At 42.4% G+C, this 19890-nt stretch overlaps 1 protein-coding gene across 1 annotated transcript in view; it reads left to right on the forward strand.

Annotated features, from left to right (window-relative positions):
• Positions 1-19890, forward strand: part of ADCY5 (adenylate cyclase 5) — a 1747191-nt gene that overhangs the window by 1389848 nt on the left and 337453 nt on the right. Inside the window, exons 11-12 of the mRNA XM_069616675.1 lie at positions 3961-4058; positions 18455-18542. Coding sequence (XP_069472776.1) covers positions 3961-4058; positions 18455-18542 — 186 coding nt within the window. The remainder of the gene's footprint in view (positions 1-3960; positions 4059-18454; positions 18543-19890) is intronic.

The following is a 19890-nucleotide window of genomic DNA, read 5'->3' on the forward strand; positions in this document are numbered from 1 at the left end:
ACCATCCCAAAGTGTCCACAAGAGACAGACAGAAGGAAAATCTAGAGAGAGTATTGAGAGATTGAAAGCAATCGAGTTGTGCCCCAAACCATTGTGAACCTTATAAAGAGACCCTCAAAGGTGTTTATGAACCGGAACATTGGGACTGCAAAGACATACACTGGCCTGATGATCCCATTCTTTTTGTTAGATGGCAGCAGAGTAGGGCAGGGGCAGCTATCCTAACCATGCCAAGGATGGCATTCTTGTTTTGGGACTGGTCATCTTTTTTTTCTAAGAAGCTTGTTTGATGAACTGTAGGGAAGCAGGAAACTCTTTCTTCCTCGATTTCATTAGCAAAAGGCAATTTAAATTAGGATTCAGCCCAGAGGACAGATTCATTCGTAAACCTGTCTTCAAAGGTCACTTATTATGAAAACGAATTACATTATAGCCATGCACCAGGCTTGCTCTTGCTGGTTGATCCATGCCTGTGATTTGACAGACAGGAGAGGGGTAAGAAACATGGTTAGAAAAATATAATAATAGTAGTGTCTATTTCTTATATAGTGGTAGTTCCTAATACTGCCAAGCACTTGAATTCCAGGTATTACCTAATTATTCATTGTATATAGACAAAGGGTCACAGAAATAACCCATTTAAACAAGTCAGTAAAACCCGATTCATGAAGCTTATAAAACCACGTGTTTGGTATGTGGCCATTTCAGTCTGTCATTCATTTCTTACCTCTTCAGGACCAGCAATGCAGGCCTTTTCCCCAGACTTTGTAGCTCTGTCATGTGTAATGTGTGTGTGCGATATGTGCATTCAGAGCGAAGAAATCACTGTCAAACAAGGATTGTACATGGACCAGTGATGATTACACTTTCAATGTAGTGTTATACTAAATTACCTATTATTGTCTCGTCACTGAAAAGCTTGCCACTTTAGTTTGTAACTTTTCTGCAACTACTACAACTAAGTTCAGAAAAGCACATTATATATATGTTATGCAATTGGGAGGGCTGATATTGCGAGTGTGCCTTCTGCACCCCTCCATGCAAACGTTAAATACAAATGTACTCTTTGTAAATTCTAAGATATACATTTTTCTTTTCAGATAGGTACCAGGATCTTAGTGATTCCCACCACAGTGCGGCAGTGTTGTATGAGAGCATGTTGGGCAGGGTTTAGTTATAATTGTACACGCCATCTTCCACGTGAGCATGGCAGGCAGCGTGTACAATGGATCCCTATGAGCTCCGCCTGCTCTATGCTGGTGCATAAAGCCGGCGGACACCACAGGGATGTCCAGCATTTGCGCTGGCATGAAAACCCATGCCGCTGCAAATGCTGGAACATTGGTATGGTGGAGAGGAAGGGAGGCAGCAGAAACGCAAGTTGCAGTCCGGCCATCCTGTCCGCCATTTAAATGATTGAAAATGAGCTGTGGCTTGAATGGAAGTCATTAAAGCATTACGCAATGCTTTTCAGTCCTCCATTTACGTTCCAGCTCATTAAAACATGAGCCCAATGATGTGCTTTTCTGAGCGTTTTGGAAAAGTCACTAAATACAATGGTAAGATTTTCAATATCAAGAAAATAATACAGCTTTTTAGAATGCACTGTTCCGTGTGTAACCATTGCTATTAAATGCATAATAATTACTTTACACTGATTTCTCCAATCTAAATGCACAAATCTTACAAATACCTTTGAAATGGCAAATCTTCTAAATCTGGGAAAATGTATGTTTTTTGCTGGTCTTGAAGAGTCGATTCAAAGTTACAGACTGCAATAGTCATGGACCAAACAACTGTTTCTATATTTTTGATTAAACATGTTTTTTTACTCTAATTTCATTCTGATTATGATTTTGTGAAAATAATGAAACACTTTCTTAAATTAAAAGGTTCGAAATGTTTCAAAACTTTTGTTTAGTTGTAAAAAGGATATGAAACAATTAATACACATGGACAGAGGAAGAAAATATGAACAGAGTTAGAATGAATTATAACAAATGGAGAAAGAAAATTACAGCAATAGAAAAAATTAGGGGGGAAAAAGTTCTAGAACGAGATGGAACAAAATACTGAAAAAAGTAAAACATTGAAAGAATAGAAGGAAAAGAAAATTGCAATCTGGGATTTGTGGTAGAAGAGCTCTTACCAAGGTAGTATTAGAAATAAAATGCTTCCAACTGCACATAAAAAGGATATTGTAAGTTACGTCCAAGTTGAATGATCTTTTTTCAGTCTCTATATGGTCACAGAACATTAATGTGACTTGCATTGTCCCTATAAAGCCCCTTTGGGTGCCAATAGTCAATTTCCTAACCTTCCACATATCTCCATACATGCAGTACCTGCTACCTTATATTACTGTCATACGAGTGCTATGGAGTGCAGTAAAGTCACCATTTTTCCAGCACTTACCACATGTATTGATTTCCTTGAATGCACTAATATTGATCATGACATCATCACATATTTCATACATGGCATCAGGACTATTACAACCTAAAGTAGAGAGAAGGACCTGGCAATATCTCAATATGCACCAAATATCGGGTTTCCTAAACACGATGCCTTTGAATGTGCATACCCCTTCCTGGGGGAGGTGGGGCGCGTGGCTGTGTCGTTCAATGCTCTATTATGGAGTGGTGCGTTACAGTGCTGGCTGTGGAAGGATACCATGCAGAGATATTCCCTGGATCTCTTTTGGCTCCCTTATCAGAGATATCATGTGCCACAGTGTGTAGGGGCGGTGTCTCGGAGCTCTCTCCTCTGCTAGGCACATCACACCACAGATTGATATAATGGGAAGTGGAAAACTGTTGATGATGTCGGCTGAAATGGCCCAGTTTTTGTCTGTGTGATAAAGCGTTCAAAGAACAGGGGCATAGTAGTCTCATCGGCAGCAGATTCAGTAGAAACTCATCAGCGTTTAACATCTTCACCCAGCGAGAAGATATGTCTCCAAAGCTCTGGATCATGGTGGCTCTTGATGCAGAAGCTTGGACGGTTGATTGTCCTGCCCTAGTAGTGGAGAGATGAGATATTAGTGCCAGGACGCTACTGGAGAGGGTCAAGGAAATGGCGTGCGCGTTATGAAAACTGTTGCAGGGTCCAGACTCCCATCTGATAAGTCTATCTATGTTAGGTAAAAAAGCTTTTGTACTGCACCTACGGTAGTGATGGACTTACACTCATAAAAGGAAAGATACAATAGGGTTGAGGGCGAGGAAATGTGGTTGTGGTGGTAGAAGGGCATGTATACTCATTGGTATCTAGTCATTGCATCGAATTAAAAATCATTGAATGCCTTACCATAGAAAAAAGAGGGGGAAAAAGCATTTAAGGTAAAGGGTTTATTTGAATTATAACGGGTTTTAAAGGTTAAAAAAAGGGAGGATGCGGGGCCCCCATTAAAAAAAAAATGGGAAAAAATGTATTTCATGCTTTTTTTTAGATGCATGTTTTTCGATGACAAGGCATTCAATGCTTTTTAATTCGATGCAATGACTATAAACCGTGCTCATTGGCAGTGGATCAGTCGGAATCATTGCATCTCAATATGACCAGAAGAGTCCATGCTGGGGGGGATACCAAAATGTCGCCCATCATGGGCTTTTCTTTGACAAATCACTGGCTTCCGGTGCTTACATCAAAGGTGTTGAATTACAGACTCTTAACAATTGCAACGTTAAAAGAAAGCCTAGGGCATGGCACGTGGTGTCAAGTGGCATGATGCAATCTGGTCATCCGTATCATCTTCGAAAGAAGCCATAATTTGATTTGAAATGTCCATGAAGAAAATATTCAATCTGCCTGAAAGGGAACAGAGTGCCATTTTATTTATGCAGTTGGAGGGGTTGGTGTTAGCAGAAGAAGGGGTCTAGGTGATTGTGGCCTTGAAACAGTTGCCGTGTTCTGCTGTGAATGCATGCCCTAATATCTACATGGTTTGTTCCCATACAGTACTCCAAGCAGGTGGACGACCGCTTTGGCGCCTACGTGGCCTGCGCATCGCTTGTCTTCCTCTTCATTTGCTGTGTGCAGATCACGATTGTGCCCCAGTGAGTACCACCAACTATGCATTCCTCCTCCTTTCCTTGCTTGAAAATGAGAACTTCTAATTCATTTATTTATTTATTTATTTTGACATCTATATAGCGCACCAAACCCTGAGGCATCTGGGTGCTTTTAAGCTTAAGGAAGCAGTTACAATAATTACAAAGTGCAGTAATGGCCAAGTACACACATTGGAAAAGCATGTCCTCAAGTTGCAGGGCGGCTTCATCCGAACATGCAGTTACAAGTGTTAAAGTCCAGGTACATGAATTGGAAATGCCGGACCTCATGTTGCAAGGCGGCTACATCAGAGCATAAAGTTACAAATGATAAAAGCCTGACCTCATGTTGCAAGGCGGCGACATCAAAGCATACAGTTACAAGTGGTAAAGTCCGGGTACATGAATTGATTAATGTTAAAGCTTTGCAAATACCAGGCCTAACAAAGATGGGGCGAAGTCCAGTGCCTCCAGTAGTATTGAGAGTCAGAGTAACAAGCACGCAAACTGAGACTTGGGAGGTACCCAAGGCATATCAATGGGACAGCCAAATCCCTCTCCATTCAGCAACTAAATGCTCCACCACATATTTCATTGACCATAGTCGCTGTATTAGGATTTAAAAAAAATCTAGGCATTTCCAGTAATAAACCGCAATTTAATGGCCATGGCAGGAGCACACAGTGGATATACAGCTGTCCTTTAAAGCCTGAACCCGCTTTAGGTGCAAGTGTGTATTTTTAAGAGCACATCTAGGGTGACGTGTATATATACAAAAAATCAAATAACTACTATTGAAGTAAACGACAACAAATGGCAATAGTCATAATGCATGTATAATATGGGTGGGACATGATTTTTGCTACAAGTTCCATGGCTGATTTGGTGAGTTATTGAATTGCATTCATATCTTGTGTGTGTCCTAGTAGTAATAACAGAACACACGCCAGTTTATAGTCAATTGCTGTTTCATTGATGTCATTTTTAAATTACAGCAATCTTCTCCAAATATTGACTATTTTCCCAAGTAGAAAACTGCCTAGTTGAGAGAAGTTCTAATCACTTCCAGAATTACTTGGTCTATGACCCTAGCGAAAATAGAAGACATACTTCGATTCATACGTAGCCAGTGCTAGGGCAAATTTCAGCGAGATAAATTTAAACTGCTCTGATGTAGGCATCTCAGTCCATTGACAATCTGATTAACTGTATATACATATGCTCTACTCAATTAAACAGCAAGTCCATATGTTTTGGTGATAGCTGTCTCGATGAGAAACCACGTCTCGCATGGAGTGGGAGTTTTAGATAGCTACCTACCAGGAGCGGATGAGTAGTATGCTCAGTCTTTGCTCAAGTTGAGTGCTCATTGCATTTAAGCTCTCATGGCACAAATTGAAGATGTGATTGCTTGACGTTTTTGCACGTTGACAAGTATATAACTGTCCTCCAAGAAATCAAAATATAAGGTGTATTGTATTTATTCTTCAGTGATGAAAAACAGCCGACACATGTTTCAACCCAAAATTGAGAGTAAACACTCTCGGAAGGGTTTATGATCTTGGAGACACTCTAGGGTGAGCCAGAGTAGACATTATTGTCTCGGATTATTTTTATTATCTTGGTCTCACATTCAGTGTAACCATTCAGAACACTTTCAATCGAACACAACGATTCACTGGTTAAACTGTCATTAGCCTATTAGAGATTCTAACTAGAACCTCAGTATTAACTAATATAGTCTACAACGGGTTACTGGTGTGTGAGTTTTTCACAGTCTCACTATGATGGAAAGTAATGATGTTCAAACTCAAGATTGTGTAAGGATTAATCACGCAGACCCCTACAATAGGGTTACAATTACACTAAGGGGACGTGGTGTATTACAATATGACTCACAAGGACCTCTTTGGGAACTATGACCTAATAGCCATGGGCCACCCCCTTATACTTCCTTCTTTTCTTTTTTCGTGTCTATTCCAAAAAATGATTTAAATATTGCTTAATGGGTCTTTCCCTTGTTTTTTGTTTTCTTTATTCCTTTAATATTTCTCTTACCTACAAATGACTCTCTCCAAAGCTGGCCCAAAGTGTGACACAATATGGTTTGGTTTATGAATACAATAATGACATCCTTGTAATGTATTTATATTTTGATTATATGTTACATCTATAACACCAAATGGCATTGCCTACATTGGGACTTAATATATCATTGCTCATTTATGTTTGACTAATGCATGTACAGCCTTGATAATGACCAGGGGTCGAAACACGTGTCGGCTGTTTTTTCATCATTGAAGAATAAATACAACACACCTTATATTTTGATTTCTTGGAGTGCTAAAATATTTGGATGGACTACTTATTCAATTTACAAAAAGACTGGTTTTGAGTGTGAGATACTCTCCCGAAGTTCAATCTTTGTGTACGTTTTGTCACAAACTCTGTGGGAAGTTTGAGGGAGTTGTTTTTTCTCGCTGCCAAACGTTTGGGACTGAGTAATAGGCTTTGACCTCCAACGTACAATTTTTGGAGTGGTGACTAGCGCACCTACAGAGATCAATCCCATAACTCTAATTCTTCACTACAATTATAATTTCATCTACACCGAGTGCCATGTACCGTTGGGGGGTTAAACGGTGTAATTACATGGTCTGCCGAGATTAAGTAAAGGTCTAAGGTTAGTGAACCAATTGGAAATTGATGTGCCGTGTATTTTTTGGGGGAGGACCACAGGCGGCCATAACTCCCAAGTTAGCTGAAGAACACAATTCAAACCGAACTGGAAACAATAGACACTTCATAAATAAAATATCAATCCAATATTGAACAATACGTCTTCAACTCCTAGCATTAACTAAATGTTTTATTTGCAAGTAGTTTCTTTTGGCGATTGCGACATGCCCAATCCAGCATTTCGGTGCAATGTGGGTGTGAGTTCTCAAGGCTTGCAGGTTTTTCTCACAGCCCAGAAGTTCAAGGTGGTGGGGTCTGTATTTCACAGGGCATTTCTCCCCCCACTCTATTTACAACATAGCTTCTTTCTTTATGACTCACATGCCGATGAAATGTCCAATCTACTCCCCTGCGCTAGTCCATCCAATTTGTGAATTAGAGGAAACCATTTTAGAAGGACAAGTTCTCACTATTTATAAAATAAATATGAGGATATTCACAGCAGTGTTTACCAAAGTAGACTCATTTTCCTATGCACGCAAATCATTGTTCTCAAATACTACTAATGTGTTACATGATAAATTGGTTACAGGTCACATCCGTGTTGATGGGAAATATAAACTAACAAGGGTCACCCTTCAATTTACCTGCTAGGAGGAAGGACACATACTCGAATAGGGGTATCTACAAAAGACTCTAAAAAGAAAGTGTAAAACGACCCATTTCTGTTCAAGCCACAACGCACTCGGTCTCCACAGAGGACTCAATTAAGGCTCATGTCCTGCTTTCGCACTAAACACATATTGGAAAATGCAGGCATATTAAAAAACATGGAACAATTTTATTCATAACTTGACGAAAACCAACATCAGGATTAAAAAGGCTTTTTCTCAATTAGTGCTGCTAAATAAACATATGTGCTGGTTAGTAACCCTATAAAGTGTAATGTTCAACAATGAATTCATACAGTGTAATATGCATCATTTGTGATGGCATGTAGTGACGCTCAGAACATATCATTCCCCGGTGCATGCGTCATCTTAAGACCGGCCTGGTAGTCACTTCGCCTTTTGTAACTGTACTTCACAGGGAAGATAAAACTACCAGCGCAATTGGGAACAAAGGGCATCCTTTATAAAGCAGAGTGGGAATGGAAATGCCATGGAATTAATATTTCAGAGCAGAGTAAACTAGGTCTGTTTTCATAACTCAAATGACATTTGGGCTTGCTTCATCCCTGGGTGAGATACAGAGGTGGGAGAGCTCAAACTGGTTTACAGCCTACGTGTGTAACCCACAATCAGTAATTTATGTTGCACTAGGTCTTTTGTTCAAAAGCGTGCAAATCCTGCACAAGTATGTTGGTGTCCTTGATGTTATGTTTTAAGTCTGCTCTGTCTGAACAAATGCATTCACCTTTTTTCTCAATCAGGCAGCCTTTTCGTCCTCGAGTACATGCTCACTTGGTCCCCTGCTTTTAAGAACCGGTCTGATTTGTTTTGCTGTTTGGACATCTCTGTGCGACAAAATTGTATCGACAAGATTTTCATCTTGACCCATGCACTGACCATCATGAGTACTTTAAGGCCTCCGTGGGCGAGCATGAGAGGGACACCTTTTTTCAATGGATCTCTAGTGGGTTGTTCCATCGTAAAGTGTCTGGACACTTTTTAGGCTTTGTGACACAATACAAAGGCCAAAACTCCTGGCCGAGAATGATTCCTGGACAAAGCCAAGGGCCTAGTGTGTGGGTATCATGAAGCAAGACACAGACAGCAAACTTAAAGTTCAAAATAAGATACTTTATTACATTAAATGTCACGATGGTAGAACGCCTAACTTACCGTATACTGAGGTGGGATTTATGGTTTATAGCCATTCCATCGACAGCCAAAGCATCTAATGCCATAACCATCTAAAAAAAAGCATCGAATAAAACATAAAAAAAAAATCATCTAATGCATTTTGTTTTTCTTTTTTTTTAATGGGTGGTCCCCTCCCAAACCCCCCGTTTTTTAACCTTTGAAACCCATTTTAATTAAACTAAACACTTTGCCATCTAAAAAAATGCATTAGATGCTTTTTTTCGATGCTTTTTTTTAGATGGTATGGCTGTCGATGCTTTGGTTGTTGATGCAATGACCCGATACCAGGATTTTCCTACCTGAATAAAACTAAGGAAAGTCTGAGTCCAACAGTTAAACTTAAAAGTCTCTCTGTGTCCAAAACCTATACTTGCCATCACAACCTACGCTAACCAATGTGTAGGGATGTCAAAAATCTAAAGAAATAGTGTTCAACACAACGTTCTGAGCTTCCTCCCGCTCCCCTTCCCCATTTATAAGAAAGTTCAACAAAAAAGTCTCAAGATTACCTTTCTTATAGTTCCAAAACAATTCTCAGGGTTCCCTTCCCCAAGTTCCAAGCAACACAATTCATAGAAAACAAAGGGTTCTTGAGGCTTTGTTCTCAAGACCACACAATGCAGCTCCTCAAGTCACAGGGTTCCCTTCCCCAAGACTTTACCTTATTGATCACAGTGTATTTAAATTTCCAATATGTAGGGCTCACTGGTCTAGGCGCAGTTGTCAGACCAAAAGGTCCACCCATCACAGGTCACGCAACCAGGTCCCCTGACTCTTGGCTTTGATGTGTACTTGTACAATCTTCTGGCTTTTGCTTATCGGCGTCTTGGCGCTGCCATCAGTTGTCACACATCCTTTCCAGCCTTTGGCCTTGTCACGCTGCATTTATTCACAAAGGTTCTGGTAATGGTGTTTTACTCACACCCACCAAACGACTCTGTCACACTTGTGCCCTTTTCTGTAATTCGTTTTAACCTGGGCATTGGGAACATTCATTTGCTTTACTTGGTTTATTCCATTCAACACTCAAAATGCTTAATTCAGGGTTTTTGGTAATTCAGTGTTCAATAAGCATTCATGCCACTTAATTGTGAAGTTCCATTCACTGCAGCATTTAATATGCGTTGGATTTGCTTGATTAAACTTACATTCATTTCGATATTCAATAAGCATTGTTTCGCTTAGGTTTTAAAGTTCCATTTAATTAGGTATGCATTAAGCAATATTTTAATATAACTATAAAGTTCCATTAATTCGGTATTCAATATATATGCTTGTAGGAGCGCCCTGGTGTACACGTGACCACCCTGGCACTCAACGGCTTGTGACTTCTCCGTTTGGTGGTTGGTTCCCGCTCCTTCACTGTGGAGATCGTGAAACTCACCCTTTCATTCTCCATTTGTCCGCCGCGGTTCTCTCTCCACACACCGCTGACCGTAATGCTGCTTGACGGATGGCGTCTTCTTTCCTTTGTGCTCTGTAGCAGCTCCTGCTGCTGAACACAGGTCACAGAGGCTCCCAGACTGACAACGCTTACACAGCCCACTGACTGCTGACTGTGTATGTCTTCTGGGCAGCGTGCCGGCATCGTGGCTTCCCGTCCGGTCCCACCATGGCTGCCTCCTCGGGAGCATGGTCCCCTACTGGTTTCCTCCATCCAGGCCTCCCTCTTGCTCCCTGCTCTGCTCTATCAGTTATTTTTATACACCCGCAGCCACGTGACAGGCTGTATGGGTGGGTCTCCAATGAGACTTGCCTGACCATAATTACAGGGACATGCCCGACCCTTACACCTCCCTGCAGGCATCTTCCTCGACTCAGTGCCAAAGTGATGAACGTATGTGGTGTTCATTCCTCTTAGTTGCCTCTTCTTGGTCTCAGTACTGTTAAGAGTTATATGTGGGGAAATGAGGGCAACAGCTTTACAATAAACCATAAAGATCGGAAGAGGGTTTGGTTGAGTCTCAACTGGATAAGGGGCATACCATGTCTCTCCTGTTTTATTCTTACCCCTTCTTTTCCTTATCCTTCTTTTGGTACGTCTAGAGTGATGCCATCTTTGGGTAATTTCCGGGTCAGTAGGACAGATATAACAACACACCACAACCTCCTCTAGGAAATAGGGTTCTCCCTGAAATGGAAATGTGGAATACTGTGTCTCACCTGAGGATATCTAATTCCCACTGCCCAAGTACCCTCCACCCAGGTGATCCTCCCTTGCTTCTCCACCACCAGGGTCGGGAGCCAAGAGCGATGGCCTTTCCCTGGCTACCTGAGAAGCAGACCCAAGGGCAATATATTTGAGGACGGCCACAGGTTTCTCAGAATAGGTCATCTTTACATTTAAGTCCATATTGGGTAAAAGGCAGAAGGGACGCATTGAGAGCGATACTGAATATGTAACAAAAGACATATGTTAAGAAGCTATGTATGGTAGCCCCAGCCACATATGCTTCCACCATGTCTTGCTATTGGAAAATGGCTTTATTGCTTTGAAGATGACAATAAACTGCTTCCAACCAATTGTGCATGATAATGCAGCTGTGACTATGTAAATATTCTAATATCAGCAAATAGTGATTTGAAGTAGAAGAAGCTAAGCTATAGCAGCATTCATTAGGTTGTCATCATGACATAACAATGATCTGTAATAGTACAGAAATAAGGAGTGTAGAGTGACAATTGCAAACAAATGTGCCACCAAGAAGAGAAAACTATGGGGGTGATGCATCCTCCATGGTACCAAATACAGCATTACTGACTATTATCTAATCAGGACTTTAGCCCAGGGATTAAGACAGTATGTATCTGAGGGCCAGACGAAAGAATTTCACTGGCACTCTTACAGCACTCATCCCGCTGCAGGACCTCGTGACCGTTGTGCAGGCTTATGTGGTCTTGCACAGTGATGAGGGAAATGCTCTCCTGACAGGACTCCCAGCCGCTCACATGCCCCCTAAACAAATCCTCCATGCTGCAGCACGTCTGATTATGGGTGAGTGGAAATTTGACTGAATCCTCCCCGCTGTTGTGCACAAACGACATTGGCTTCTTCTCCAGGACAGGATACTGTTGTGTGTATCATTTACAAAGTAGTCACGAGTAGCACACCAGCATACCTGGTGGCTAAGCCCCACATTTCTGGTGGCACATGCTCTTCATGCAGCAAATCAACAAACCTGCTTGAATCACGATGTGCCTGAGGGCCCACAAAGAAAGCTTCTCTTGTCAGCCTCTTATCTCGATCGTAGTATCGGCTTGGAATGCCCCCACAATTCTCCAATTTCGCAAATCTCTAAAAGCATGTTTTTTTCAACATCTGATCAAGGACTAATCCCAATAGATGCACAGACCCACACAAAGACAACAACTTACTGTACTCTGCTACTGTTAAGATGCCAGCCCAAACACTGGCGACCCACACCCTGCACAGCGGTCCACTGTTCTCGAGCCAGGTCTGTGCTTTAAACCAACTTTAAAAAAGAAATATCAGCATCTGCAGGAATTGCATCTGTAAGGCTTGATCCTCCCTTCCACTGCATCCCAAAGGATAGAACTGTCTCAAAAAGAGGTGAAGTGTTGGGTTCTGATGGGAACAGTCCCAAAGTGAGGTAGTAGCAACAGAAGGAAGTCATCCGTCTGCTCCACAAGTGCCGACACAGTCTCGTGAGCTATCATCATCAGTTCTGAGCTCTGATTGAGAACGTTTGTGTAATGATGACCCTCTGTGACCAGGGTTTCCAGTATCACTTTTTATCTCCTCTGTGTCTCCACCCAGACCGCGCCGAGCACACAGGCCTTAGCATTGCAACCAGTCATGTGCATCCACTGGTGTGTCAAAGAACAATGTCTTGGAATTGCAAAACACTTTCAAATTTGAGGGAAACAGCAAGTACCACACGTTATTACGTTGCACAGGGGTCTCACCGGTTACCAGTCATTTGGTCGAAAACCAAATGATCGAATGACCATTTGATCGAAGTAAAATGGTGGAAAAAAAAGGTCGAATTTTTTTTTATTTATTTTTTTTATTTTATGGGGGGTTCCCCCGCAAACCCCCTTTTTCTTTATTAAAAATATTTTTTAACCAACCAAAACTAAAAAAATATATATAAATAAATAAATAAAAAAATTCAACCTTTTTTTTTTCCGACCATTTTACTTCGATCAAATGGTCATTCGATCTTTTATTTTCGACCATTTGACCGGACACCGTCTCACCTTGTAGTAAGAGTTCCACAACCTCACAACTGCTTGGGTATACTCCAGATAAATCATTTTTCTACTTCAAAATTGGTGTGCAACTACCGTCTAGCAAAGCCTAGGTTGGCTTCTCTGTCTGAAAACTCATATGCTTTAGCTATTAAGACCTCACAGACGCTCTTGGTGGGTGCCTGTTTCCTCAACTCCCTATGAGATTTTTTTTAATGACAATTCAGAAAGATGGTTTGGGCATCCCGAACTCTTCACTAAACATTGTGATGATTCACTGTCTCGTCACTTCTCCCCAGAGTGGGAGCCTTTTCCTATGAGCCTAGGGAGGTGAGGCCGCTACCCAAAAGTCCCCCTTGGAAAGGTAATGTGCGGGAGGACGTCATAGGAGGTGACTCCACTTCTGGGCATAATAAAGCCCACCGGGGGAAAAGCCTCTTTGCATCCCAGTCACAGAACTACCTACCCTCATGGTCACCCTTTTCTCCCACTATTGATAGTGGAACCATGTGAAAGAGCCATGACTGTGACAAATGTAGATCATACTGGGACGAAGAAGAACATGAGAAGTCATATGCAAAACCAGCTGAGTACTGCAATGAGATGGCTCACTGGAGGCATGAAGAGTGCCAAAGAGACTTTCCAAGACGGTGTTGATGTTTTGCGAGGGTGGAGTTAACAATATAAAGAAGAAAGCAAGACTGGACTAGAGATCTCACATCGCAGAAGCCAGCAGCACACAAGTCCTGCCTGAGAGTTCGAAACCGGTAGGATCAGAGATGCAGAGAAGCTGTTCCTCCAGGCAGAGGCTGCAAAGAATGGGACGCTGCTACAATGTCCTTGGAGCCGGCAGGCAGCTGACTCTCTAGAAGGAAGAAGCAATCGAGGTGGACTGTGCGCTCTCAAAACAGTGCCAAGAACACCAGCTGGATCCTGCCGCAGAGTTGTGCATGTGTCGGAATAAGCAGAGCAATTGACCTGCAACCCCGGGAAGAACCATAGCCATGTCCCAACAGAGAACAAGGTAACAGGAATGGAGGGCAGACCGGAAGGTGTCCAGGAAGACAAACCAATAAGCAAAAGGGCATTATGAGTTATCTACCTCACCACAGTGGTGTCAACCCGAACCATATCATTGACCCCGAGTGCATAGGGAGTTATCACCCTTGTCACGGTGGTCAGCCAAACACCACTGCTCAAGCAGAGTGTATCAGGAATCATCTCCCTCGTTGCAGTGATCAGCCAAACACCACTGGTCAAGCAGACTGTGCCGGGAGTCATCTCCCTCAGTGCAGTGGTGTAACCAATACTGCTACCCAAGTAGAGTGTAAGGGGAGTGATCTACCTCATCAGAGTGGTAAATGGAAGCCAAATAAGGCTATGAGTTTTTCTACTTCCTGGAAGGAGTTAAAGAGACTAATCCAGGTTTTCTGCAAGAGTACTTTAAGACTGCTGTGGACAACTTTGATAGAAGGACCAGAAGAAGGGAGTCATTCCCCTGGCCCTTTGTGATGGAACATTAACGGAATGACTTACTTCTACTATATGATTGTAGCAAGACAACAGGAGAATGAAGGAAACGCAAACTTCACTTTGTTTAAACTCTTATGTTTATAGTGTTAGGGTTAGATTAGTTGGTTTCTGACAGAGAACTTTTAATTTTGATGGACATTCTGACAATTCACCACCATTTTCCTAGGTTCAGACAGGGCAAGCCTCTTAGATTAGGGAGGGAGAGGTTTCTTTATTGATTTAATAAAGGTTTGTAGCCCACCTTGTTAGTCTCCTTCTACACCCTTGCAACATAGACCCAAGGAACCCTGCAAGGTTTCTGCCTTCTGCATCTTTGGGCAGTCCCACTACACATCTGTTAACATCTTTGCCGACTGACCACCTTCATACTTCGCCCTTTTATCGAAGTCGCCTCTCTACCCATTCCTTCCAATGTTTGAGCGCACAGTGACTTCACTACACCTTATAGTTCAGAGACCTTAGATTCTGTGGTGATCACCGTTTGGTGAATCATTGACGGCTTTCTGGATCGAAGGTACATCCACTCCCAACTTCCCTATCTCCTGCTCGTGCACGGAGGAATCCCCTGAATTGCCTGCAGAATTTCCCTGTATTGTGCATGAGTGGTTCGACGATGGTACTCTTGTTTGGTGGTCATTTCCTTTGGCAACAGTTGCATGTACTTATTCAGCTTGGCCTGTTTGTTATTTTCCCACTTATCATCTGGATCCTTGCCGCTGGCTAACTGCCTTGCAGTCGGTGTCACCTCTTGCCCTCATTTGTAATGCCACGCGGATTTGATAATTCACAGCACTTGTCACAGTGTGTTGTTACTAGAGCCTTGCGCCAATACAGCCTCAAACCTTAACATGCAGAGACACTGCAATAAAATGCCAGGCAATGCAGAACAGCCCTCCACCACAGTCCATTTGATCAGAGTGGTATGTAAGAGTCCCACTTGGCAACACAGAGATCTGGCAGCATCAGACTAAATGATTGCACGCCCCAGCAGAAAATGTACTGTCCCTTAATTTAGGTTCCTCCATGTGCGTTAGGTTCTCGAAGTCCACCTCTCCTAGCCAGCTTGCTGGGCACAGAACAGTAGCCGCACAAGAGTGGAGGGGGCACGCAAAAAAATGCTACCAGCCTCACACAGCTTCCATAACCTATACTCCTAAAATAAACAGTGCATTTTCGAAGCAAATGGACAGCCAACGCAGAGACCTCACTGCCATCACCTGTGTCTCACATTCAGTATCCTTGGGGATTGTCTCAGTGCAACAACTATGCTGCCATCTTTTAATCAATTACTCCCTTTGGCACAGGGTCCGCCACTTGCAAGTGGTTTGATGTACCTCTGGACCAGGGGTATTAAAGCAGGATGGGGTTAGTTGACTAAGGCTTCTGGGCATCTACCCATTATTTTCAGGCTAAGCACCCCAGGCAATTCCACATTGGCCAGAACAGGGTGCATGGTTCACCACAGGATACAGTAAATGGCAAAAGGGCACATGGCGGGTGGACCTTCAAGAGAGTGAGCCAATCTCCATACCCTGGGCCACTGTTTCCACCACATCTGCTACACGTCTAGCAGCCACTCCCCTCCCGATCAGCAATCTCCAGTGCCTACTCAGCAGGGCAGCAGCGTGACTCACTTCGTGGCCACCATCTTAAAATTGTGTGGCATGGCCACAGGTTCTGATCAGTCAGTCACGGGGGTAAACATTTGAAGGGTGATTTTCCCAGGATGTATGGATAGTAGCACAGTTAGCAAGTCTGTATTTGGTTAGCATCTGGTAAAAGGGTCAATGGCGCCTATGTGCCAAATCTCCAATCTCTAGTGCTTGCTGGTATCTGTTTCGGAGCACAACTGAGCGGTTTCTCTTAGTTCCCATTATGTGAGAAGAGATGTTTAGCCAGATGTACATTTTTCATAGATTATATGCATAAGCTTGTGTTGTGTATGTGTATTGATATACTGGATGTAGACCTCTATTTTGGCATTCCCTCAATTATGAGGAGCCTGACAGCTTTTTTCTGGTGCCCTTGTACTACGACACCAAAAAGTGATGAAACTGCTTACACCATGTTTTCTTAACCTCTGGGGAGCCCTTGGGTAGTCATCCATTCTATCGTTGTTTAGCTCCTCTGCGACTTTTACAGAAGGAGCCCAAACATATGGAAATCAGATTTGACTCCACCTCCCGAAAGGGAGAATTTCAAACAGAGCTCCTAACCCGTGTCCATGAATCCAGCACCCAGACATGTGTTAGCTGTATTGGGTCTCATTATTGTGGTGCGACTTGTATCTCAAGACAAGGGAAACTCGAGGGACACGTGTGTGCTTAGCCCGGGTAATTCTGCGGGTAGCCTTTTGTGCAATATGTCCTGTACTAGAGAAATGTGTATTTGTGTCACTTCAGCAAGAGGAGGGTGGACAGTGGTGCCGGTTTCGAATTTCGTATCTAATTTAATTCAGACTGAGAAACGTCCCATGCTCCAGTTTCCTCATTAAAACTTTATATGTACTTAATGTTTCTGTATTATTGACATGCATATCTCCACCTCCTGGCCTTACCCAACATCAAACATTTGCTCTCAATATGCAAGGGTTGGAGTTAGAATAGCAAACAGTGAGACCAGTCTTGGAATCTGTGGAATATGGGTGATTGTGGGTCCCACGACTCGCCCCTGGTGTCCCTGAGGTCTTGAGTTGGAGTACTAAGTTGGGAGGACTCGATGATGGTTATTGCACAGAACTCCCAGGTCTGGTCCCCAATCCCACTCCATGTTTCCTAGCATTCACACATTATACACAAACTCCAACACAACATGGGGGCTGGAAGCTCTCGAATATCTGCAACTGAGACCATCCCTCCAGAGAAATATTGAAAATGAAAAACATTTTATAACCTTTAAACCAGTACTTGGATATGTAACTATACAATTTAAGTCTACTATATAGCAAAGCCTACATTAAAGATTTTCTAAGTCACATTTGTATTTTGTTTGAACTAACAATGTAACTTTCTGAACATGTAGAGCTACAGTTTGAGAATGAATTTCAAAATGTGACGTTTTGTTTAACTATTTGAACATGTATGTGTTTTTGGTCTGCACATGGAGTGTTTTTTACGTGCATAATAAATGACAATTGGACCTCGTGGACTGACATAATTTGCACGGTGGGCCTATTTATTTGTGGAATTCACTGTGAATTCGGTGTTACATTTCAATTCGACGTTCTGGCTGGGGAATTTAAATTGTTCAATTTATGATAAGAAGAAATTGGTATTGGGGATGTGGGGGGGAGAGTCTCAACCCACCGAGTTACTGTCCAGGTAACTAATGAATTAACTTTTCGTCTATTACGTGTAACTTGTAACCCAGTAAGCCTATGTAACTACAATAGTATGTCACTTGTGTAAGCAACCGCTGTATTTTATGTCTTTTGTGTAACCATTTACCATGTAACTAGCGTATCCTTGTAACCTATACGCCAGCATGGAACTGTACATCACTGTTGCCTACTGTCAAGTACAGCGCCTAAATGTCATCGGGCTTGGTGCGCTATATAAATTGCAAAATAAATAAATAAAGGCATACATTCTTTAATTCAGGCGTATGCAATCTGTTTTTCACTAAATATTCTGGATATGGATGATGGGCATTTTATCCCAAAACATCTGGAGAGCCAACGGTTGCAGATCCCTGCTATTCGCCGACACGCGACCCATTTGACTATATATAGCCGCATAGATCCAGGCAGCTGGCATATTTCAAAGGCAGATCTTCCTAGAGCAGGGCCTTTCCCTTGCGCTGCTAAGAAATGACTTGCCAGGACAAAGTAAATTGTCATCCCACCTGTTTTAAAAGATGACAGATTGGCCTATGACTGTGTCTGCATTCTGACAGTGCCCCAGTGGTTTTCTTATATTAAAAAGCGTGCTTTCTTTGCTTGCCGCAGCGTATTGTGTAATCTCAAGGTAGCAGTCATCCCATCTGTGTGCCAGCAACTGCCTGCCTGTGAATGATGGCCCGCAGATGGAAGCCCGGCATCCTGTCTGGCATTGTTAGATGGCTGCCCTCTCCTCGTTAACCGAGCATAACAAAGCCATTATTCCCTCTTTGCAGCTCCACGTTTATGCTGGCTTTTTACCTGACCTGCTTCTTGCTGCTGACAATGGTGGTGTTTGTTTCTTCGATCTACTCCTGTGTGAAGGTGAGTAGTGGCGATTGTGCCTCTGACTTTTGTGCCTGGACTTTGTTTTACAGTGTTTTGGCAAGTGCGAGTGTTTAGACTTCCGTGCACATTGTGTTAAATGTGTGCACGGTGTCCTTGGAGAAAAATGTTTTTTAACATGACGAGTTAGAAGTAGGCTGTGACTGTGTTTTGAATTGGCTATCAACAGGGCTCTGGGCACTAGTGAACACCTTATTTGTAAAATCTTGCTTTCCTTATACTTGTTCTAAATTCAAAGTGTTTGATGTATGCACTCTGCATTCACTGAAAAACAATCTAGGCTGCAACAGAAGAAAAGGCATGAGCGTGCCTATATCGTGGTAGCCCATATAGCTATGCCATGATTTAATTGTAGGATATTCACTGCACACATTTTTCAGTGGAGAATATTCAATTTCACCTACACCGTATAACTGATAAACAATTACAGATAGCACGTTTTGCGAAAAGGGGTAATGTTTTTTTTTTTCGGGTGGGCTTTGGAGGTCTAATTGGAGACAGCAGGGGCTGGGAGGGGGGTAATGGGCCCTCATTTGGCTGCTGCACTGAATTGAACAATGTTGAAAATTCAAAAAGGAAGCATTCAGCAATTACATAAAACAGTGGCAAAAACACTTGGATCCCCATTGTAGGCTTTGCGCTCTCTTTGAGATTGCCTGGAACTGGTAAATGCAGAACATCTATGGTGGTCTTAATTCATAGCTGTGTGCACTCATTCTGATGTTTTGGCTATCACGTGGTAGGAAACCCAAAAATATCCAGAATGCAGATAAGACCTGCGTTGGGTACTATTTGGCAGCTAACGTGTGTGTGTGTGTGTGTATATGTATATATATATATATATATAGTATGTGAGCAAGCAACCAGAGTGATGTGTTGTATCGCTGCACACATTTGTATCTGCTTGAGCTTTGGAATACATTTTGTTTATTGTTCCTGTCTATGGTCTACTACTACAACCAACCGGAGGAGTTGGTATCCTCGGAGTGCAGCCTAGTGTGCTGCTTTATAGTGGCCACCTGTGGAGATCTCGTACTTACGTTCTCACTGACCTTTGCAAAAGTAGATATTGGACTCGGATAGGCAAAGAATTACACATAACACATTAGTTATAGTTATAAGAAAAATTGCATGTTACAGGCCCTTTATTCAATTATAACATACAAAAGGAAAGAATAAACACATAATCGGTTATATATAGACAAAGAAAAAATGCTTCACCGTTATGATCGACACAGAAGACGCCTTCATCTCGGGCCACAACGACACTTCTTAGTCCCACAGCAGGTAGGCAAAGAGATTGATCATCCAAAAAGGATCTGGAGTG

This window comes from Ambystoma mexicanum, chromosome 9 (assembly GCF_040938575.1).
Source record: "Ambystoma mexicanum isolate Mex_15411 chromosome 9, UKY_AmexF1_1, whole genome shotgun sequence".
NCBI classification, from domain to species: Eukaryota; Metazoa; Chordata; class Amphibia; order Caudata; family Ambystomatidae; genus Ambystoma; species Ambystoma mexicanum.